This window comes from Podarcis melisellensis (genome assembly GCF_964234715.1).
Source record: "Podarcis melisellensis genome assembly, chromosome: 4".
In the NCBI taxonomy this organism is placed as follows: Eukaryota; Metazoa; Chordata; class Lepidosauria; order Squamata; family Lacertidae; genus Podarcis; species Podarcis melisellensis.
This window is the reverse complement of record NC_138531.1, coordinates 12,655,108-12,680,000: the sequence shown is the minus strand read 5'-3', so window position 1 is coordinate 12,680,000 and position 24,893 is coordinate 12,655,108. Positions and strand designations below refer to the sequence as shown.

At 39.9% G+C, this 24,893-nt stretch overlaps 1 protein-coding gene across 4 annotated transcripts in view; it reads right to left on the bottom strand.

Moving 5' to 3' along the window:
- UGGT2 (UDP-glucose glycoprotein glucosyltransferase 2) overlaps positions 1-24,893 on the bottom strand; it is a 77,467-nt gene that overhangs the window by 22,926 nt on the left and 29,648 nt on the right. For all 4 annotated transcript variants that reach the window (XR_014167681.1, XM_081908132.1, XM_081908130.1 and 1 more), the window contains 14 exons: positions 23,066-23,157; positions 22,701-22,851; positions 18,698-18,817; positions 15,186-15,271; positions 12,111-12,246; positions 10,364-10,495; positions 9,190-9,351; positions 6,599-6,722; positions 6,411-6,509; positions 5,295-5,389; positions 2,721-2,927; positions 2,351-2,482; positions 745-872; positions 378-473 (listed from right to left, as the gene is read on the bottom strand). Coding sequence is in view for 3 of the 4 variants with exons in the window: in XM_081908132.1 (XP_081764258.1) it covers positions 378-473; positions 745-872; positions 2,351-2,482; positions 2,721-2,927; positions 5,295-5,389; positions 6,411-6,509; positions 6,599-6,722; positions 9,190-9,351; positions 10,364-10,495; positions 12,111-12,246; positions 15,186-15,271; positions 18,698-18,817; positions 22,701-22,851; positions 23,066-23,157 (1,760 nt within the window). In the remaining variant the exon portion in view is untranslated. The remainder of the gene's footprint in view (positions 1-377; positions 474-744; positions 873-2,350; positions 2,483-2,720; positions 2,928-5,294; positions 5,390-6,410; positions 6,510-6,598; positions 6,723-9,189; positions 9,352-10,363; positions 10,496-12,110; positions 12,247-15,185; positions 15,272-18,697; positions 18,818-22,700; positions 22,852-23,065; positions 23,158-24,893) is intronic.

Here is a 24,893-nt window from a genome sequence, read left to right as displayed (position 1 = left end):
AATTTTTATGTACTTCTACAAACCTCAGGGCTCTGCTGATACCTCCCATTCCTGTGCACTGTCTTTGTGGTTTGGACCATGTGAGCCTATCCACACATGCCTGATCAGCAGAGATAAACGAATGCTAAAAGCAGCATCAAGAACATTTATTTTCAGCTCTGAACAATTAAATCAACTATGGTCTTAGATAGCAAAGTTTTTAGATCAAGTTCTATTCTTGGGTATATGTGTGGATTGTTCATTGCCTGTATACATAATAAATCAAGTGCTAGAAAACGTTTCATTAAGTATTGAAAAATCTTACGTATCACGCAGATTTCACAACGACGAATGCACTGTGGCAAAAACTAACACGCAACAATTTAGAGGCTTTTTACCTGTGCTTCTCTTTGAGAAAGTTAATATCTCGGCGGACATCACTTTTAGGCAAGGAAGAAAGAAGCGCACTCACTTTCATTGCTAAATTACTGCCGCTAAAGAAAAGAAGAAAAGGGGTTTTTTTTCTTCAAGGCAAACAATCAGCTATATTTACCCCCTAAAATATATACCAGGAAGTGTAACCATAACATTCTGAAGGCTTTCAAAAGACGTTAAAACTCAAATGCAAACTGTCAAATTGATTTAGATCTAAAGGAGTGAATGTCCAAAGTCGCATTGCCTTGGCTAGTGAAGAAAGCTCTAGCTACAATCCAAGAGAACCCCACAAAAATATTTTAATATAAAAAAAATTGAATGAAATATTACCGTTTACCGCCAACACCCATTTCCTTGACCAGGGCTTTGACCTTCGCTGTTGCCTTACTTAGCGTTACTTGCTCCAACAAGTCAAAGTCTTCTGCAGTCAGTTCATTTTCACGTAGAGGGCCTATTATCTGTTACAAACAAATTAAGACATTGGTGGGGATGGGGGAGGAATGCTACATTTTGCTTTTCAAGGCTTCAAACCAGCATCTGCACCTAGAACAAGCCTAGCTGCCAGTGAAGCTCAAAGTACTTGTGTGTTATATTCTGTGCATTTTGCATGCACTCTTTCATATCGTGTCTGGATGACAAAATGAGAGTGACGATGGCATTGGTGCTTCTTTCCCCTTGTCCCCTTCTGGGCCTTTAGTGTAATGTGCTGGAGCATCATCAGCCATGAGGCAAGAGCACACAGTGCTGCCTTGGCAGCTAGGTGGTTCACCAATACTCTGTGCAGGCCCACTCCACACTCAGGCATGGAAATATTTCCATTCTGGACAACGAAACTGGTTCAGAATCTCACTGTAGACGGTGGCTGCATTTATTACATGATCGCTGACCTGTCAAGGTCACCACCTTCTTAGACCTGCTGAATCCTAGGTGAGTATACAATTGTGTCACTTCCCTGAGAAGAGGCAAGGAAGTCAGAAGTAAATGGTGCTGTGCCAGCAGCTTCCCTTTTTTATATACCATTGGGTGCTGAGACCGGATGGACTCATTCAGACGAAGGGCTTAGCTGGAGTGGTGAAGACCCATTCAGGCCCTTCTTTGTGTGCCTCCTCCTCGAGGGTCCAGAGGGTGGGAACACGAGAACGGGGCCTTCTCTGCAGTGGCTCCCTGTCTGTGCAGAGCTCTCCCCAGAGAAGTTCGCCTGGCGCCTTCATTATACATCTTCAGGCACCAGGCAAAATTGTTCCTTTTAAACCAGGCCTTTGGTTGATCTTACTCACATCCTATGCCTTTTTAAAATGTGGCTCTTTTTGGTGGGGGAGTGTTATTGGGTTGTTGTTTTCATTTTGATTACATATATTGTGGTTTTTATGTTGACCTTGTTCTGTGAACTGCCCTGAGACCTCTGGGTATAGGGCGGTATAGAAATTCAATAAATAAATAAAAATAAATAGGACCCCAAGCCCAGGTATAATGTGTTTGGGTGGGGAAATGGATCCAGCCAGCAGCCTGAATCCTGACCTCACTCAACCACTGCAGGACGTTTCAATAATGCAACTAGGACACCAGGAGAAATGCTGTCCTTTGGGTTATTTGAAATGAAACACTGTGAGTAAAGGCTCAGAGGTTTGCAGACACCAACCATCAGCCGTTCAGCAGTGTCTGCTTACAGAAAGGAGCCAGATCTATACCTTCCTGCAAACCCTTATATATGACATCAGCTGTAGGGCATATGGGCCTGGTTTGGGGAAGATTAGGACCTTGCAGGTAAAACTAGGATCCTTCTGTGCCAAATGAGGCCCACAACCAGAGGTTCCCTACTGCTGGTTTGGAATGGTGGATAGGAAGTTCCCTGTGAGATGAAAAAATAGCAAGGGCTGGGCTTTCTCAATAAGCTAAGTGAAGTCAGTCTTACAAACAAGTTTACTTGTTTACTTACCCTGCCATTACTAACAACGGCCATTTGTCCAGGAAGCAGCTTAAGAACCTCCCGACAAAACATCTGGTGAGCCTGAATCACATCGACGCCTATCGTGTTGTACTTCTTCTCAAACGCATCGTTATTCATGCCCTAGAACAGAAAAGTAACAAGATGTCTCCCAGGTCAGAAAAAGCTAAAACATCTCCCCCAAAGAGAGACTGGGTGTCAAATCCAACCTGGCAACAGCACCTCCAAACACTTAAATCAGTTTCTCCTTGAATTCACAGTGCAACGGCACCAAATGAGGAGGGCCCTCCTTTAAAATTACTTCGCTGTCTTGTACGTTCAGCAAATGCGAAGAGAGCAAAGGGAGTATAAAACTACTAACTGGAACAAGAAGTGTCTTGATTTTAGTTCCCGTAGAAAGAGATCTTGCCGTGTCCTCTTTTAGAATCCGACCGAGAAAGTTTTTCAGACTAGCGTTTTTCTGCGTTAGAAAAGCTGCCAAGATTGCCCTTGCAATGACAGTGTTATCTTCAGTTATTTTCGATGCAGGATTATGCACAACCCCAAGCTGTACATGACTGCTAGTTTTCTGTAAGACACAGATAGAGGTTACATGTTTACTTATTATTACAGTTAATGCTTGCAAGTCCCTCCCAGACCACCAACTCTCTCTCTCTCTCTTCCTTCAAATCCCTTCTCATAACCCACTTTTTCTATGAAGCCTTTTGATAAGCCTGTCAGTCTGCATCTGCAACTGGAGTGAAGCCTAAATACATTCATCCTTCAGTACCCTTGCCTCTCCTTTCCTTGTTATCAACTCTCGTGTTTTCAAAGCAGGTAAGGGTGATGGGGGAGATGCTTTGAAAAAATGAGAGCAATTGGCTGTGGCTCCCAATATATGCCAAATAAGCTCCCTTTTACACTTTGTTGTGTTTGTCACTGCAAACAATGGTGTACACGCAATAAACAGGCTTGCTGATGAAGTGTGAATTGGCTCTTCTTTTCTGAGAACGGCATTATAAGCCTATGGAATCAAACCAAGGCTCCATGTAGTTTAGCAATCTAATCTCAAACAACAACAAGTTTCTAGGAAGTTTACGAGCAGGGCATAAATGTTATAGTCCCGCCTCCCTCTCAGTTTGCATTTCTTGGTACAGAAAGTATTGATCTGATGTGTAGAGATCTTTCCTATTTTAATGAATTCAAGAGGGTTATGGAAGCTTCTGTGTGTGAGAGAAACTGGTGCAAGCTGGAAGTTTCTACCTGACACCTAAGTTTCTATTCTGCCTAGAAACAAGCAGAAGGTTCATGATGTTTGGGTTATTCCTTCAGAGAAGTTGAGTACAGCGGGCTTAAATTGGTTCTGTTTTCTCTTTCTGTCAAAGTCATACTGACTATAAAAGTAGGGCCAGAAGGAACCCGAGTTTCACTTTCTATCTCTCTTTCCTTCTGGTGTAGTGTAGTGTTCTGTATCTAGTATGTTTAGTGTTAAGGTTTTAGTCTTATTGTAAGTTATTGTAAGTTTAAGTTAAGTCAACTGCAACTGGATTTCTTAAGTACAGTGCGAATCCTGAATGTGTTGGATTTGTGACCATTGCGCTTATCTGCCTTAAGTAGCAGTAAAGCTCTGCTGGGTAAAATATTAATTGCCTCTGGTCTATTTCTTTGGGAATCCTGCAACGTAAGTTTTTACTCTGCTAACTATATGTCGGAGTTCTGCTCTGCATCAATAATGAGTAGAATTTATGTTACTCCCTGCACTCAAGTATCCAAAACGCTGAACCTTATGGATAGTTCATGCATGTAAAGCAGAATTCAGAACTGTTACAGTGGGAGCAGCCAAGATATAGTGTTGGGTCCAAAGTTAGTTACCATATTTTTTGCTCTATAAGACTCACTTTTTCCCTCCTAAAAAGTAAGGGGAAATGTGTGTGCATCTTATGGAGCGAATGCAGGCTGCGCAGCTATCCCAGAAGCCAGAACAGCAAGAGGGATTGCTGCTTTCACTGCACAGCGATCCCTCTTGCTGTTCTGGCTTCTGAGATTCAGAATATTTTTTTCTTGTTTTCCTCCTCCAAAAACTAGGTGCGTCTTGTGGCCTGGTGCGTCTTATAGAACAAAAAATACGGTATATATTAGTCCAGTTGAAATCAATGGGACTTATGGGTCACAATTAACTAGTCCCACTGAATTTAATCACTGTCCTGAATTCTTATATAGCATATAAAAGGTGGTATACTTTGAACAATCAAGCCAACAAAGACAAATGTGACTAAAGCACGGCTACCTTAGTTTGGATCCAACTCAAAAGATGCCAGCTTATCTTTTAGAGCAGGAGGCTGCAATGGCTGTTTTCCTGAACATTATGAAAGTCCAGGAAAAATATCAGTTTGGCACGGTAAAACCAGATTTATAGGACAGTTATTTACTCTGGAAGTGTCAGATACTTTAAAATTTTATTTATTTAGGCAGCCATTCGGTTCATCCCAAATGCAGAAATGGGCATGCACTGCTCAGTATGGAGATTGGATCATTCCCATAATCATTTTCTTCCTTCCTTATTAGATACACTCTTGCTAAATGAAGGGTTTGGGTGCTGACATAGTAAACTGCATGTGTATAATGAGCTCGTACCATTACATATAATGCAGAGATGTCAAAAGAAGTCAGCATCTTTCATCTGGCCTATTTCTTCCAACTCTCTTTGGCTTTTTCAGTCCAATTCCTTGCCAGCTTTGAGAATTGTTCAGTAGCTAAGCTTGCCTATTTCCTTAAATTTTTTTATTTTATTTTATGGAAAGGCGATAAGATATTAGGTTAGTGAGACCATTCCATAGTGATCAAATACTGTTGCCGTTATTTGTGTTTCCATCACTATCCTCCTTCAGAGCCTTACTTAGAGAGATTACCCGGCTGCACTCATACTATGCGGAGACAGGAATTTTTCGGCACTGACCAGGTATTTCAGGGCATTTGAAAGCAGTTGCCTCCCATCTGGGTTATCAAAATCAGCAACGATCCATATGGTGCCTGGATATACTACATCTTCATCTAAAAAAAGAAAAGGGAGGGAAAGAACCCAGATCAAATATTTTCACTTTTCAACATTTAAAAAAATAAATAAAAAGGGAAGTGCATGAAGAAGAGTGCACTGACAGAACAGAAGTATGGATTGCTGTATACAGGTTCATTTTACACATCTTATATCCCTGCATAATTTACAAAAACTATACCAATTGGCTTTCCAATATTACATCCAACAAAACTTATTTTACACTGTTGAATTTATCTTAATGCTGCCAGCGTTTTCAGCTGTACACAATTATTTTCCATTTATTCAATAAATGTGAAGCACGTGAATCTGACCTTTGGAGAGTTGTAAGTAAACAATTTTTTAAACTTACCAAACATGTGGCCTTTTCTTATGCTAGGGGGAAGAGGAAAACTTTGGAAAGAAAATTTTTAGGGAACATTTTGGAACTCACTTGGAGGGGCAGATTTTAAAGGTCTAACAGGCTATATTTCCACGCTTTACTTTGCTGCGTATTTTGTGGTTTTAAATCTCTGCTGGGGTTCTCTTACCTAAGAGTACTTGTCCCAAATTTGGATCTTGTTATATTTAAGTTACATTTAAGGATCTTGTTATATTTGAATTATATTGAATCAAATTACCGTATTTTTCACTCTATAAGATGCACCAGACCATAAGACGCACCTAGTTTTTGGAGGAGGAAAGCAAGAAAAAAAACCTTTCTGAATCTCAGAAGCCAGAACAGCAAGAGGGATTGCTGCGCAGCGAAAGCAGCGATCCCTCTTGCTGTTCTGGCTTCTGGGATAGCTGCGCAGCCTGCATTCGTTCCATAAGACGCACACACATTTCCCCTTACTTTTTAGGTGGGAAAAAGTGAGTCTTATAGAGCAAAAAATACGGTATATTGAATGTATATTTGAGGGGTTTTTATGTAGCTTAAAGCAACAATACAATGTTATAACTAATCTTGGTAAACCATTCAGCTTGCATCAGACATTGCTCTATGGATGTTTCATAACAACAGTTAAAAACAAAATGTACCTTTCCTTGTAACATACTTCATGTTTTCTGAAATAACAAAAGTCTTATCTTGAGAGTCCAAGAAGGAAAAAGTTGAGAAATCGTTTGTATCTATAGGCACTGCAAAAATTAAAACATGGCTTGTTAATATCAAGTATGAAATCAAACTTAGGGCTGACAGAAAGAAAATAAGCAGTACTTGGGTTTACCTGATGGGGATGCAAAGTTCAAATATCTTCGTTGAGGATCAAGAATCTTGTCATGTATATGTGAAACTACATTCTGTTGCTCCATGATGAAGTCTACTGCGTTTGTATGGTCGTTCAGCACACCCTGAAAGGAAAACAGCAGCAGGTTTGTTCCATTTCCACACCACTCAATAACTTTAGATCGTTCTATTGGTACCTATTTGAAAAGTACCAGTGTCTGTAAAAAGTCATTGGGGAAGGTAACAGCTCCAACTTGTGGTCAAAGGCAGGAAGAGAACTTGCCAGAAGTAGTCAGCTCCCATAATCCAGTTTGCATATTCACCAATTTTATTGGAATTTTATACCAACACTAAAAAGGAGGGGGGAAATGCATACTACCTTGATAAAAAAATGAGCTAAATAAAAGAGCTACCAGTGCATGAAAAATGTAGGACACCTAGCCAGCGTGGTGTGGTGGTTAAGAACGGTAGATTTGTAATCTGGGGAACCGGGTTCGTGTCTCCGCTCCTCCACATGCAGCTGCTGGGTGACCTTGGGCTGCTCACACTTCTCTGAAGTCTCTCAGCCCCACTCACCTCACAGAGTGTTTGTTGTGGGGGAGAAAGGGATAGGAGATTTGTTAGCCGCTTTGAGACTCCTTAAGGGGAGTGAAAGGTGGGATATCAAGTCCAAAGCCTTCTTCTTCTTCCTAAGGGGGCAGGGAGTGAATTTCAAAACTGAGGTGAAGCCCTGATGACCTTCTACAGGATGCTATGTAAGGTGAAATCCTCCCCTCAGTGGCGTTTTTCAGTTGACCATCCCCATCTTTGTGGGGGAGAAATTTGGAGACTAGAGACTGGGGTGTCAGCTGCTGGGAGCTTCCAAGAGTCCATAAATTCAGGCTCTAGACTATAATAGTCGTTAGTCAAATACATCTTTTTTATAGTGAAGGAGAATCCCATTATTTTAAAAAAATGGAACAGAGGTTAGAATGGCTTTGGGTTCAATCAGCACTCCTTCTCCCTTAAGTGGCATTGGGTTGGCTCTGCAGAAGGGCTATTGAGGAAGAGCTGCCAGAGTTGTGAATAGAAGTGGCATATAGAGGGTGTCATAAAAGAGGTGATGCGAAACTTGAGACCCGTCAACCTAGTTTCCATCATCATATTCCGGACTAACAATTGAGTCAGCCCCTGGTGTTGGTAATAAGGTTGTCTGAAATCAGTACAAAATGGTCAGAAGGAAGTGGAGCAATTTCTTCTCTCTCCAGGGAAGAATGCTATCTATGAAGAAGAGTGTTAGAACACACCTGCTTATATAATTTTGTGAAGGGCGTTATGTAAGGAAGCTAATGGCAAAACAGCCTTAGATTGACCATTACGTTCAGAAGGAGACGGAGGGTGGGAGGGAGTCAAAGTTTGTCCCCATGTTCAGAGGAAACTTCTCCCAGAAATGCCTCTTTGGTTAAATTGTCTCCGAACATCAGCATTAAGCTTAAAAGCATGTGGGATGGGTTGGCAGCTGGGCTGCAAAGAGTTAGGGCAAGGGAGAGTTAAAAATAATAATTTTTTTGACCAGGGGGAATTGGTGACTCCTTAAAAACTCCTCATTGTCTGGAGGCTGAGGCAGAATAAAGCATTTCTAAGAGCTCACACTGTTCTGTGTAGCCTCTCCAGGAATCTTCTCTGCCTCTCAGATGAAGAAGGAAACAAGCGGTTAAACAAGGTTCAAGTAGATGCTCCTAAGAAAGCATGAATCTTAATGATTCATTCCCCCATGTACTGGGATCACCTGGCTTCCTGCTCTGAAGGTTTAATGGCTTGCACAGGAATGCTAATGGCCTGCTCCTGCTCCGTTGGCTCCAGGTGCTTGCCTTTTTCAAGTGCCTTGCAAGCTACAATGCAGCTGCCAGAGGCAGAAATTGTGGGCTCATTTGCTATCATTCTCCCTTTCCAGAGATGCAACACGCAGGTGTTGGGGTGCCAGTACAACACACACCTCCAACCAGGCGCCGTGGATCCAGAGCAGGTTGTGAGGAGCTTTGCAAAGGGCAAAAAAATACATTGTACTCCACTTCCGCCTTCTGCTAAAACAACCACAGGGAGAATAGGAATGAAGGGAAGGCAAGAAAAAGCCAAGTAGATAAGGCAAATGGGGCTTTTACTGTTGTTATTATTATGATCAGAATGGGCAAAAGACAGAGGTTACTGTGAAGAAAAAGGCGAGGAAGGAAAAAGTGAAGTCAGGAAGGTGGTTAGAACATCACACTCACACAAATTATTCAATCATTTGAAGAAAAGGATAGTGGGGGGGGGGGGGAATGTCTTCTTATCCAGTCCACATTTTTGTAGCAACATTTGTCTTTATACTGTGGTTCCAAGCATCTCAAGGATTAACAAGGGCTTAGTTAAATTCTAAAGCATGGATAATAATTATATATTAGGTTTCAAAATCATGACTGCAAATTAAAATAATGATGCCATTTAGGTTTTCACAAGATTAATTCCAAACCGCCTCGTTATAAAAAATGTAGAACAGAAGCACAACTTAAGCAATTGACTAGCCATTATTTCACTGAGCATTTGCTTAAAAATAAAATAAAATGCGAAACATACCAAGAACACTGCCCGCTGGAAGGACTCTGTGGCATCCATGATCTTCACCAGAGAGGTTTGTAGCTCTGCAAGATTCATCTCTTTTCTGTTAAAGGGCACGCCATTAAAGAGAGCTTGAGGCAATGGACCCAGGCCAGTCTTCTTATAAAACATCGCTCCTGCCTAGATGGAGCAAAGATGTCCCAATTATATAGAGCCGACTGTGGAAAAGTAGTGATTAAATATCAAGAGAAAATGAACACAAACATCTATGCATCGCTTGCTGGGACAGGTGAGGAGCAAAGTGATTTATTATTCCTTTACAACTTTTCAAACAGTTATTTTAAAGGCAGGGGGACTGGCAATCACCAGCTGAGAACATGATTTCCTGAAACAATGCATTAACAGTATTTGGGTTGAACTCAGGTTAAGTTAGTTGAACTCAGTTCCCACTAGAATCAATGGGACAAGTCAAGACTAACACGAACACAAATTTCAATGAAAACTAGGTTTAACTAACTTCTTTTCTATCCAACCCTCTGGATTTCATTTAGACCTGCAGATTAGTTGACAGCAATAGAATACTTCATATATTTATTCTTTCAAATCAATGCATTGATGAAAATATGGAAAGCTGGTTGAACATGCACTGTCATAGGTGAAAAAAGATCTCATGACAGGCAAGTCAAACAAAGTAACGCCACTGTTTTGAATGATAGCTGCCTATCTGCCTTTCCTGCTTACTTACAAAGCCAAGCATCAAGTTGAATTTACAGAAGTGGATTCAGGATGACTAACACTGCAATCCTATGCACGGCGGCTCAAAAGCAAGTCCCACTGAGTTCAATGGGGCACGCCTCCCAGGTGACCAAGATGCTGCCTGTAAAATGTATTAGGATAATGTTGTTTTCTGTTTCCCTGTTGACCCTCAAACAACAGAGCCTATAAGACTCATTTTAGAAGATACATCCACACAACTGATCCTGGCTGTTTCCTGCATTACAGCATCAATGTCGCTTTGCTGATATTCCAGACTCTGTGGCATAGGTATTGTGGGAAGTGAAATATTGTACCTCCTCAAACATCTGATATTCCAAAACCTCAGTATTCAATGCTCGTGAATTTGTGCCATCCACCCAAAACTTTAAAAAATGATTTTTTGGTACATCCTCTTGCAACTCTGTACTGTTCCTACCTGTCTGTTCTCATCATAATCAGAATCGACACCCAAGATATCTTGCAAGTCAGCATGAGGAAATCCTGTGACAAGAAAACGCTTCACATGCCCCACAGAAAGTATACCTCCCTCTTCTACTTCATGGTACATCTAATTAAAAGAGAGAGAGGAACAGATAAAGAAATGTGATCACCCATTCTACTGATGTATTCATATTATATTAAATTTTTATTGCCAAGCTGCAAGTGGATTTTAAAGGCTCCTGCCGCCCAATCACAGGCCCATCTAGCTCATTTTATTACCGAGTTTTTCAGCAGTAACCAAGAGACAGCACACTTTAATGCCTCCGCCAATTAAACTTCAATGAACTTTCACTCTTAAACTCATCCATCATATGCATTCCTGGGCACTTAGGGGAAAAGGAGAAATTCAGGAGAGAGAATAAAACCACCCTTTATTTTCTGCACAATTACATGCATCCATCTCACATCCTTCCAGTACCCAGCCATGCAATGTGTCAAGCAAGCAAAGCAAATATTTACATAATAAAGCTGTCTTGTTGCCTACTCTCTTCCAGAAGCCCAGAAATATGAGTAAACTGCTAAATATGCAGTCATGTTAGAAATATCACAGCTTAGCCGTCAGAGCTATTTAAGGGAAGACAAGTAGGGAGGCATAAAACCTCACAGCTATAAATTAGCCGCTAATAAAGTTAGGTTAGAAATGGGGAGATTTCTATTACTAGCACATAATTCTAGGACAGCCTCCCTAGAACAGCTTTGGGAGCAAGGAATCCTGATGGCTTCATGAGAGTGTTAGATAAAATTAAAGAGCTACCTTTTCACGATTTTATTCTGCGAGCTTCAGCTTTAACCCGCGCTTAAGCACCTGGAATTTACCTTCCTCCTCCAGGGTTCCTGTTAAGCAGGAGTGCACCAACTCTCTCAAATCCATTTGTTTAGCATTTCTGTCCTTAACAATCCCAAACTGGTGAGCAGAAGCCATTTACACCAGGGGGGTCAGGAAGTCTTCCAGTCCGACAACCAGATTACTAGTGTGGAAAGCTCTTGGTGGGATGGGGTGTGTGTGTGTGTTGAATGTCAGCAGTTGGTGGTCCAAACCCCAAAAGTGGGCAGGGCCAGACAAGGACACAAAAATAAACACAGCCTCTTACTGGCCTGGCAAAAGCACTCAAGGATGGATGCTAAATATGTTTGATAATAATGCCTAACACTGAATTCACTGTCTCCTTTTTTTTTTACTATCATCTACCTGAATTCAGTTCCATGTTTTCCAGTTTAACCACAGTTGGGTTAAGAGTAAGGAAATTCTAATCTGCCTCCACACACCCCCCCCCCACACCCCTGGTTTGCCTAGCGATTCTGTAGGTTTCCTTTGCTTTCACCTGTGCCGCATATCTCTGTTTGCATGAGTCATCTGAAGCTAGCTGAGACTTCCTGCTTATATGTCTCAATTGCATGCACTGAGTTGGGGGGGTGCGTCTCTATCTTGAGGCAGGGAGCTGAATTTTATGCTTTTGGCCCATTCAGGCTAAGATCTGTGCCAAAAGGCACATGGATCTGCATCCACCCCTGCCACCAGGAAAGCTTGACAATGATGAGAACAAAACTTCTTACGGAAAAGTATTTTTAAAAAATAAATGCATTTAAATAGTATGCCCCGTGGCTACTTTGTACCTGCAAAAAAAATACAGGTAACCTTGGAAAAAAAAGGATAGTTTTAAAAATATTTTACAAGCACTAACTCTCGTCATGGCAGTAAAAGCCGCAGGGATATCCATTTCATCTGCAACAAAGTTAAAAGCTCTCCATAAAGCTACACCTGCATCCTTGTTTCCGTCAACGACTTCATCGGTATTTAGGACGAAAACAAACCCAATTCTGTTCAGAAAAGAAATGAAAATTCTGTAAGAGTTGCAGCATTTTATAAAACCACATTAAAAGCAGATTATAGACAAGTTGAATGTGAATCCAAAGACCAAGAATAAACTGGCAACATTCAAATTATTAAAGTGAGTGGCAGTGGCCTACAGCAAAAAAAAAGCAATTTAATTGTTATGAAACCATCTACCATTAGTGACGATGACTGTGCAGGCAGTGAAAGAGGTAAACTGGAGGACTAGATAGCCCAGACCTGCTTAGAAATAGGTTTTAATTTAGGGTTACCTCTCTGTGCGAGCTCAATCCAATTATGACATCTGACTGCAGATAGCTCTCATGTAGCCATAGGTTCATGGGAGATTTTGCCTGCTAGTTAGACTGCTGACCAGAAGATACCAAAATTCAAAAGGATCTTTTGGGTAAGAAACATAGTTCCCCACTACAGAAAATATTCTAAGCGATAGAGATAAACAGATATTCATACAGGCTAAAGAGCATTTTCCAGATTAATGGGACTTCACTCTAGAATAAGATAGTTCTGAAGTAAAAATAAATTGTCCCAACAAATTGCCTTCACCACATCATTTGTGAAGTAAACTTCCTAGCTTTCCTATTTATCAAACACAGATACCGGAAGAACTGGACCCTCCTCCGAGGTCATCCATTATCCCTGATTTTGCTGATGGTTCAGGTCCTAACGTGATCTTTACTTCTGCTGAGAAACCTTATCTCCTACCTTGACCTCTCAAAACAGATGTCCATGTCCTATTCAAAACCACACTATCAAAATCATGTCTGCACATTTTCTTTTTTTAATACAATTTTTATTATATTTTCTGTTTTACAAATTCAGATAAACATTTTACATACTTAAGATATCAATGACTTCCCTTCTTCTCTTTCCATGGTTTATTTTGCATATCTTATAACCCTGCATATTTTACAGAAACTATACCAATCGGTTTTCCATTATTACATCCATCAAAACTTATTTACACTGTTGAATTTATTTTAATGCTGGCAGCGTTTTCAGCTGTACACAATTATTTTCCATATATTCAATAAACGTTTTCCAATCTTCTTTAAATGTATGTTCTTCTTGTTCTCTTATTCTATACTTTAAGTCAGCAAGTTGTGCATATTCTGTCAACTTAAGTTGACAATCTTCTTTGGTAGGGACCTCCCTCATTTTCCATTTTGGGGCTAACAAAACATGGGCTGCAGTTGTTGCATACATAAATAACCTTTTCTGAGGTTAACAAAAAATGTCTGCACACTTTCAGTCTTTAACTGACTTGGCACTTGTGTTCCTTATTCCCCCTGAAAATCTATGATTTATCTCACTTGATGCCAACAGTTTTATATCAGCACAGTAATTCTCCAGTAGCCAAAATTCCTGCCCTTTTACCTAGACTCTCCAGTTCCTGGTATCCCTTCCCTCCTAACTTTAGCTAAGTCTTCTCTGCAAGTCTGTACTTGGTAGTTCCTAAGCATCTTTACTGTGAAATTCTGCTTGTCCCATCCGCCAGCAGCAATAAGCATTTTAAATCAGCATATCAAGCACAGCTTTCCAGTCCTAGGACCCTAAACTAGTTTTCTATGGTGATTCTATTGAGAACAAATCCAAAGTAATATCAACAATTCTCCACTGATAAAACAAAGTACTGTCAGAGGAGATCAAGGTTCATCTAATCTAGCTTTCTGGTCACATGTGCTTCTGGAAGCTTCTGTCAAATCTATGGAGTTACAGGACATGCACTGATTGGAAGCAAAGTAGTATATCCGTCCTGAAACTCTTGCAGTTGCAAACAGTATTTCTTTATTTACCTAATACAGTTTTTGCACTGGTTGATGTGGAAAACCTCAAAGGTGGAAGGCCCAGTGGGGCTTGCTTCATCTCTACAGTGTTAAACGCAACTACAACACCTATAACCCCATGTAATCCATTTGCAACTGCTGTCCTGGTTAAAGTATGGAAAGCTTTAATGCTCTTTAATGCAGATTAAGGTTTCCGTAACACCTTGCCAAAAAAAATCTACTATAAATGCTATCTGGACAGAATTAGAGAATTATATACAGTAGAATCCCTGGAACCCATCAAAGCTGTTTACATTCTTTTAACTGCTTTTTAATTGTTTATTTCTTTAAAAAAACAATGTTTAAAATTGTTTTTAACTGGTTTGCATAGCCAATGCCCTTTTAAAATGTGCTGGGGTGGGTGGGGATTAATTTGGTAGTTTCTGTTTTTATTTTGATTATATATTCTGTGTTTTTATATTGTTATTGTATCCTGTGAATTGCCCTGAGACCTGCGGGTATAGGATGGTATATAAATTAAAATGAATGAATGAATAAATGATAAAACAATTAAGATAAATCCACAACCCCTCTTTAAAACATACAAAGTTAAAATACTAAAATTGATTAAAATTATCTCAAGCAACTGCTTAGGTTTGTCCAAACCAGAGCTTTCCAAACTTTTCATGTTGGTGACACACTTTTCGGACATGCATCATTTAGAGACACAGTAATTCAGCTTTACTGGCAAACCGGAGGTTAAACTAACCCCTTATAAGAGACACATATATAAATTGTAATAACGAAATGTATGGGGACACACCTACACACTGCAGCCGACACACTAACGTGTCGCGACACAGTTTGGAAATAATGTTTTTAACAGGTGCCAAAAAGAGTTCAGTGAAGGCCTGGTCTCAATAGGCAGGGAGCTCCAAAGTGCAGGTGCTGCCATACTAAACAAAGGATTGAAAGGATTTTTAACTGCCCTTACCCTATCATGAGCACAAATAATCATGAACATGCAATTAAGAGAATGGCTGGAAGGGCTCCAAGGGTCACCACACATGACATTTACACAGACTGTACGCCAGTGTACACCATCACGTATAAGAAACATATCTGCCCATATTTCAACTTACCTAAGAGGCACCTTTTGAAAGTAGAATACTTCTACAAGTTTCATGAAGTGAGCTGCTTCTTCTTGCATAGGATCAATAAAGATGACCTGACGGGAGAAGAGAATCCTTAGGCCCAATATCATTCCCTGTACTTTCTCTGCTCTTTTCCTTTGCAGACTTAAGAGGCCCAAAGGAACACACTGAGGTAGCATATCTGTTCTAGACTGTATGATTCCAGACCACAGGTTTGGGCTCACACAACTGAATTAACTCCCGCAAAAAAATTGATGTCCAACAGACGACATTTAGCCCAGCAAAATCACTTGACGTACTTGTAGGCTATGTGGAGAATTTTCTTGTATAAGGGACATTCCCAAAATGTGTACAGTGGTACCTCCGGTTATGAACATAATTTGTTCCGGAGGCCCGTACTTAACTCTAAACCAATCTTATCCTGAGGCGCACTTTCGCCAATGGGGCCTCCTGCTGCACATGCGCCGCTGACATGACACTTCTGCTCGCATCCCGGGGCAAAGTTCGCTACCAGGAGCAACTACTGGGTTAGTGGAGCATGTTACCCGAAGCGTGCATAAGGAGGACAGTACGTAACCAAAGGTTCCACTCAGGGACGCGGACTTATAAAAAATATTGGGGGGGCCCGGGAAAGCTCATGAATAATAAATAAGCTCATGAATATGCAAATAAAGTGGCGCCGCCTCCTCGTGAGCGAATAGGGGAGAGCGTGCTGCGCCTATTAATCAGCTCCAAAGGAAATTGGGTGGAGCTTTTGCTCGGGAGGGAGGGCAGGAGGCATGCAGCCCGCCCCTCCCTGTGCATTTTGGGCTGGGGGAGGGGCGGCGATGGCGCTCTGCTGGAGGGGCGCCGGAGATTATTGGGGGGGCGGAGCCCCCCCAAACGAATTTTTGAGGGGGCTCGGGCCCCCTCAAGCCCCATGGAGTCGGCGCCTATGGTTCCACTGTACTGTCATCCGCACTGTGAAATTGTACAGCCCATACACAGATTTATCACTTCAGTGAGAGCTACTAGTTCAAAGATATCAGGAAAAAGTAAGCACATCCCTAGTAATAGCTAGGGGAAATGGAAAGATAAAAGTCCATTTATATACTTGAATGCAACTTTAGAATTTATGCATTTGTAGCAAAAGTCTGGGTGATAAACAGTAGCAGATTTGTCATTTTGAATTTTGTTCACAACCTCCCAAAATGTATATGCTTACCGCTTCCTGCGGCAAACCTCTGATGAATGCCACTTTTGCAGGGGGTGGTGAGAATACTCAAAATATGTATATCTACATTTTGTCTACAAATATTTTACACCCTGGAAAAGTTATTACTCTAGGTTGCTGTATTTTTTATTTTCATTTTGTTGTTGTTACTGAATATCTTAGATGGCAACTTTTCATCTTACGCATTACATAGCCAAGAAGCTGAACCTAAATAAAGGAGCCAAGATTTTCAAACTTTGGAGGTGAATTCTTACAATGGCATATACTAATTTGGCCACAGACATCAACACACAACAATCTGGCTAGCAAAGTGACTGCATTGGTTCTCTCAGCAACAACCTTTTCAAATATGTGCGGGCAGTTATCAATCAGCTTGGCCAAGGATAAACTTAACATGCTAAAAAGAAATAAGTTGTGTCATGTTAGCTGTATCATGATTTAATGCAGTATTCCAGACAGACAACAGTAGGCTCTCTCACAGTAAAGTGTACTTAAATTAAAAGCCTAATCACAAGGAAGAACAGAAGGATAAATTGAGTTCTAGTGTCTAAAAGCCAATCAGCCATAGAGGTGCACATTTTAATTTCGCTTTCTTCTGTGACACACTAACAGAAAGGATATGGAGCATGTCTGTTGTAGCTCAAGCAAGAGTTGCTCTCAGTGTGTGTCTCTCCACACAACTACTTTATTTAAGTTAGCATCAGTTAGGCAATTATGTAGGTTGTTTCTCCCAGAAGATGGCATCTAGACTTGAATCATGAGATAGTGTATTAATTAGGTATTTTGATGGCTTTTGCTGATCCCAGAAATTCATATTCACATTTCGCTTCTAAAAGTGCAATGGCAGCTTTCACAGTCAAAAGAAGCCTAGCTTTTACCATACTTTCTGAACATGTTGCTGGGATAAGCTTAGAATTTTTGGAAATCAACTCTAATGGCTATGGTTTCCGCAGGTAGAAAATAAGAATAATCAGCTAAAGAGGTTCTGAAATGCTGAACCCACTGCCAAAATCTCAGATAAAATGTGCTTGTATAAATTCAGTTATATATCAGAACACTTCAGGATACTCAGAACCAAAGGGGGCTGATTCCTAAGTTCCTGTTGTGGCACAAGAGATGCCTCTTTCATGTAGCCAAATCCCAGACCACACTGGTATACTCTTTAATCAGGAATTCCTTGAGCTGTACAAAAGATGCTGTAATAACCAGAGGGCCGCATGCTGTAATGGCATGGACAGATCAGCCCACAAATATGAAACTGATGAGGTACGTGCATTTTACAGTTCAATGGTTCCAATTTTCTGGCTGCTTATTTTGGTATGAATGAATAAAACACATACAGACTGCAACTTCAGTTTAGGGCAGCTTATATAAAGCACTTATGTCATGTCCCAAACCCTAGCAGAGGCCAAACTTCTGACACAGCGGAGGAGAAACCAGGTGGATCAACACGACCAGCAAAGCACAACCTGAGCTTGTCAAGTCAGGAGCCCCTTGGGTCAGAGACTTCTGAATGAGGACTCCAATAAACAATATTTCCTTAAATATATTCTCCTGCTGCCCACTTTCAGACTAGTGCCGGATCATAAGGTCGGCCAATACACAAGCTGGCAGCTAACCAAGAGGCAACTGAGTGGTGGGTTCCCAAGCCAGAAGATTTTCCCTTTAGGGTTCTCCACTTTTGAGAAAGGAGGTGGAGCCCAGGAGGTGCAGTCTGGTGAATGAGGTAAAAGCTGTGATTCTGATAACAGAAAAAAGTATATACCGCATTTTTCCATGTATAACACGCCCCCATGTATAAGACACTCCCTATTTCTGGGCAGTAGCCAATCCCATGTGCCCCCAATGTGTATAAGACACCTTCCCTCCAATTTTAAGTCTTCAATTTTTAGGAAAAAAACCTAGTCTTATACATGGAAAAATATGGTACTTTGAACTATCCAAGGTCCTCCAAGTCCAGCCTGATCTTATCTGCCTGCAGCTCCAAGCTTTTGCTACTTGGGAATATGCTGCCAGGAGAGGAACATTTAAAGATGTCTTATCATATCCATTTTCTAGTCAGATGCAAACATCGCCTTTTCAGAGTCTTCACAGATACACCAACACAGCTATACATATTTTGCACACAACCAAGTGAAACAATCTTAAATGACATACACAGACATGTGGATTGCTGCCCAGAGGGTGGTGAGGGCTCGAGGGCTTTTCCATGACCTCCATGCAGAAGACCCTAAACTCAAAATAAACAAATATATAAATAAGTTTGGCCAGTACCCCCAATACATACCATGTTATATAGATTGCGCCGAATCTGCCGCATCATTCCTGCATATGCTGGTTTAAGAAGTTCCTGAAAACTTGTAGGCCACTTGTCATAGATGTGATCTGTTTCTAAGTCATTGATCCACTGAAACACAGAAGTGATTGCCAGAGTTACCATTAAAACCAAACATTATAACCAGTTACATGATGACAACATAATCACATGGCTATAAGGCTGATGTCTTAAGCACATTAAGTGCTTCTTTGTTTCCTCAGCTACGTGGGAGCACATTTAAAAATGTAACCATGTAGGTAAGGACCAATTGCAAGAGTCCTCCTGACCATGAAATTCTGTGGGAAAGACTGAAGTTCCTGGCCTCTATTCTACGTATTTTATGTTCAGGGAAGCTTTTAATGTTTGATGGATTAGTGTATTTTAGTATTTTGTTGGAAGCCGCCCAGAGTCGCTAGGGAATTCCAGCCAGATGGGCGGGGTATAAATAATCAATTATTATTATTATTATTATTAGTATTATTATTACTACTACTACTACACACTTGCCTGAGAAGTTAAGTATCATTTACTACAATGGGACTTACTTCTGAAAAACAACTTCAGTGTGACTCTGTTAACACTCAGAAATAAATGTGTTCAGTTTAGGTATCAGATATTTCAACAAAAAGGGAAAGGGATAAAGAGGGGTCATAATTTCTTTGTAAGACAAAAGTAAAACAATAGAGTATATTATCTGATATGCCAAGCAGTGTTACTGCTTAAAGTTTTCTCTTGTCTAACTTAATATGGTGCTAAAAAGGATTTTCAAAGCTTAAGAAGCACTTTATAGACTTTCTCCCTTCAGGGATCACTTTCATTGGCTTGTCTGCCAGAGAATACTTGATAAATTTCACTTGGAACCCTGCCTTGCAAAATACATTGCAAAAGATTCTGACGGCTGTTCTAGAGTATGCATTCATTTCACAACAGACCTTTTCAGGGTTGTTGAACTGGAAGTATAGACTGGGTTCATACCATGGTATGTGCTAACCATGGTTAAGAACCCCCCCCCCAACTCAGCTCCACCCAAGACATGATGGATAACAGCAACTACCAGGGAAAAGAAAGTCAGAACATCTTACAAGGACAGAAAGAAACACCACAGACAGAATAACTGCCACACATAGGAAGAACAAAAATATAGTTTGAGTTCCTTGCTTGTAGTTTTATAAATCATTTAATGTGCTAACATAAATAGAAGTTATTAATATTGCGGTTGTTGTATAAGGGATTATTATTATGACTGGAATGTAATGGAAATTATAAGATTTTGGAATGCAGAAATTAAGCAAATTATCAAGTCATCAATTCTAGAACGCATGGGGCCACTTTATCTAAATTATATAATTTGGTATTTGAACAATTGGTATTAATAACTTATTATAAATTAGTATTGTTATGATGAGGCTATTATTGGATTATAATTGAAAACTAATAAAAAAAATTTATAAAAAAGGGGGAACCCACATTTAAGTTTTCAATCTTATAACAACCAGACCAAACATTTTTTTTACATGCTTGTCTGCTTTTGCTTCTTCTTTGCCCAGGATTCAACTTTATAATTTCATTAGAATCGCTCCTGTCTCTGCGGTGCAGCAACCTCCTGAAGTGAAGCAATGCTGTTACTGCCCAAATAGTTTAAGATCTGGGGTCAAACACCTAAACAGACCATCGTTTTAAATGACAGCGCCGTCCAATCCTAGCCAGCAAAGCCAATGCATAGGGATAATGGGAATTTGTTTTATTCATTTAAAATATCTTTAACCAGCCATTCATTGCAAAGTTGCAATCCAGCAATATCTGGAAGGCACCACTTTGGTTATCCCAGTCTGGAATATATCTAAGCAGCTCTGTTGCAGGGTGAGACCAGCAGAGGTGAGCAAACTGCCTTTCAGAAAAGCTTGTCAACCATTACTGAAATCCACAGCCAGAGAAAACCATACAAAGAACTGGCAGGGCTTTTTTTCAGCCGGGACTCACCGGAACTTAGTTCTAGCACCTCTGAGTTGGGTGCCATTGCTGTTATAAGAGAACAAGGGAGGGATTCATGGTAAGTTCTGGCACCTCTTTTTCTAGAAAAATAGCACTGAGAATTGGTACCTACAGTCTGCGTTTAACTATTAGTAAGAAAATGTATACACTGGAAATCTCATGACAATCGTTTAGGAAACAGAGAGAGTGAGAGCTGACAAGAAAGTTAATACTGGTCTACTGTACTCTGAATAGATTTAATTGCATGCAAGTTTTTTAAAAAATACACAGTTTAAGGAAACACACGTTAAACATATAAAGGAGAAGAGGGTTTCGTCCCCTTGGGAACTCAACAATATATAATGCAGTAAGCAAGTAATTAAAAATTTCTCAGCTACTACCTGTGTTCATATACTTGTCAATAAAGGGTAATTTAGCATCCTTTGAGGTTCTTCCTTTCAATTTCTTCCTCACTTACAAGGAAATTTATCATTTGATACTGAAGACTGTTTATCCACTGATGTACACTTACAGTTAATAAATGCAGAATTTAATATGGCAACTACACATAGGAATAAGGTTTTGTTTTTTCACAGTTGCACCTGAATCTTACCCAGTGGTTATCAAGTTCACCAGTAGAACTTTGTAAGAAACCTAAATCTTAGCTATTAATAAATCTCTTTCTTTCAAACAAATTCATAAAATATACAAAGCTAATTTTCTTACTTAGGGGTGTGTGTGTGTGCAGTCTATATATGTATTTCAGTATAGGGTAGTATACAAATAACAACAACAACAACAACAGCAACAACAATAATAAAGATCGCTTGGTATAGGACTCATTTTTTATTGAATGTCATTTACAATATTTGCCTAGAGCAGTGGATCCCAAACTTTATTTCCCATGGAGTATATGAAAATTTCTGATGATTTTTTAGCTGGGGCAATTAGAATAAGATTCACTATTTGACTATTGATTCAAAACCCTAAAATGTATTTTATATAATTGACATTTTATTTCTATTCTTTGTATATTGTATTGTTGTTTTATTGTTATGGCCAATGGCTGAAGCAAATAAAGATTCATTCATTCTGATGATCTTGGTGGAGCAATTGGTGATTTTTCTGCCTCTTGCAGTATTTGTAATGCACTGCGCAAGATGCTGTATGATTTTAAACTGTATTTCATTGCTTCTTTTAATTCTTATATTGTATTTTATTGTATTACAATTTGCATTCCACTGAATTTAAATTGCAAATCAAGGAAATACAATATACAAAAGAAGCAACAGAAACACACTTAAAAATCAACATGAGTATGCAAAGATGCCAAGTACAACTTGAATGCGGATCACTGGTGGTCCATGGACTACCCCTGCCTTAAAACAAGAGTGGCCCTTCTGCAAATGGAAGTGCTCATTGTTGTTGCTGCTGCCTGTACTACCCTGTAAAAGTTCTATACAAGTTATGCTGCATAAAATGGGCACACACCCATTTTACACACATCATAGAGAGACAGACAGTAAACTCAGACATATTTCACTGCTTGCTGAGAGTGGTTTCGACAAGCAACTCAAGGGAAGACTCAAGGGCTTCATGCAAACGTAGCCAGAAAGCATAATGTAGCAGCACTTAAGAAAATAAATGCAGCCTATCTCGTATCTGTCATTTAAACTAAGCTAGAAAAACAGTTAAAGTCCTAACTATACTTTGTTCACTTCATGAATCAGAATACCTGCTGGACTTTTTAGTGTTAAAGCCTTAAATTCAGTTTTCAAGAGAGGCGGCCATGTTATTTAGATGCAGCAAAAAACAACAAAGGGTGGAATTCAACTGAGATTTACTTAGGGCAGACCTGCTAAAATAAATGAACATGAGAAAGCTAGGTTTATTCATTTCAATAGGTCCACTCTTGAATAAAACTTAGATGAGTATCACCCCAAGGGTCTCATGGGACTTTAAAAGTTGTTAGCTAGATAAAGAAATTAATATGGTTACTTACTACTATTGAAGAGTGACGAATGTCTAATGCATAAGCGTCATCATCAGAATGGGCATCTAATCTCATGATTTTACTGAGAACATCTCCTTTAATTCCAAGGGAGTGAAGTCCACGCATTGCTTTCTCTTCTACCTTCAAAGTTTCTAAAAGACTATTAAAAAACCCGACAAATATATGATTTAGTTAAGCAACTCTTTTGTTCTTCCTCTCAATTTAAATTAAACAAAACAATCAGATTGCTATACTTAATATTCTTTTTAGGACTGTCAATATAGAGCTAACCACAGCTTAGCTGGTCTATGGATCAAGTCACTGGGCCTTTTCGGTATAGTTAATATAGGAAAGTTGCATAACTAATACTTTACCTAAATGGATCATGAAGATTCAAATCCATACGAAGACCATTTAGAAATAAACGTGCTTCACCCGGCTGAAGTTCAAGAGCTTCATTCAGATGCTAGAAAGATAGTAAAAAGAAGTCAAGCTTAGTATAATTTAGTCAAGACTGTTTAAAAACCCATCTTCAGAATATCCTCATCTTTCAAATCTGAAATATATGTGAACAAGATGACATTAATTTTGGCTGGATAAAATTTAATCTTCTAATTATTCTTGTAGATAAGGGATTTCTCCTCTTTTACAGAGTAGGCTTGATGCTAACTATTCATGAACATCATTCATCCTTTCTTACATATTCACTGCTCACAGAAAAGAAAAACCAAATAACCTGAAAGACAGGCTTTAACTTAGTTTGACAAGTTATATTTCAGGAAATTAGGCTCAGCATTTGTTGCTGAACACACCAGAGTGCAAACCAGTTCTTGCTCGCTATACAGCGGAAACTCGAAAAATTAGAATATCGTGGAAAAGTTCGTTTATTTCAGTAATTCAACTTAAAAGGTGAAACTAATATATGAGATAGACTCATGACATGCAAAGCGAGATATGTCAAGCCTTTATTTGCTATAAGTGTGATGATTATGGCGTACAGCTGATGAAAACCCCAAATTAACAATCTCAGAAAATTAGAATATTGTGAAAAGGTGCAGTAGCTATTCAATCCATAACCCCTGCAATGGGTTCCTGAGTCTTTAAATGGTCTCTCAGTCTGGTTCAGTAGGAAGCACAATCATGGGGAAGGCTGCTGACCTGACAGTTGCGCAGAAAGCCATCATTGAGACCCTCCATAGGGAGGGAAGGCCTCAAAAGGTAATTGCAGAAGAAGTTGGATGTTCCCAAAGTGCTATACACCATAATAAGGTTGGCAGGAGCTGGGACAGAGCAACGGGAGCTCACCCCGTCACGGAGATTCAAACTGCGAACCTTCCGATCAGCAAACCCAAGAGGCTCAGTGGTTTAGAGTTTAGACCATATCGCCACCCAGCATGACTGAACTGCTTCTGGAGCAACAGGACACCGTGACGGAAACCAGAGCTCATGGAAACGCTGTTTACCTTCCCGCTGCAGCAGTACCTATTTGTCTATTATAATATCGCCACCCAGCAGTGGATTCTATGTGCTGCCTGGCAGTGCCTACACCGGAGCTAGATGCCATTTCTCTATTTTCCCACAATAAAGAACATTTACATGGTGTACTATGAAGCAGTCTCAGCTAAAGCAACTTTTAAAGAGAAGAAATAGGATAATAAGCACCATTTGATCATGAAAAAGATTATTTGCTACAGCAGGGGTAGCCATTGTGCACTCCAGATGTTGTCGGATTTTAGCTCCTATCACCCCTGACCATTGCCCATGTTGGCTGGGACTGATAGGAGGGGTGGGGTGCACCTCAGACTGGGGTGCAGCTCACAAATATACTGTATTGTTCTAACTTTAATTGGCTTGGCTCTTAAGACTGCATGGGCCTCAGCAATTGCCCTGAGCTGATCTAGTTACTCCAAGTTTAGATGGGCTTGTTTGAGTGTTAATCTTGATGTCTGATTGTTTTTTCTCTTTTCCTTTTGAAATTTTATTGAATATTCTTGTCTTAATATATTACTGTTATAATTGGTTCCATAGAAATGTGTTTAGATAACATATTGCCAGTGTTGAATTTGATTTAAAAATTCTTCATTCCTGCTCTGTTTTGTATGCACACTTATGGCCGTGTTAACACACCCCTCTCTTGGTCCTTTCTCAGTCTGTAAAATGGGAGTTACCAAATGGCCTACCCTACAATGTGCACCAAAGGCA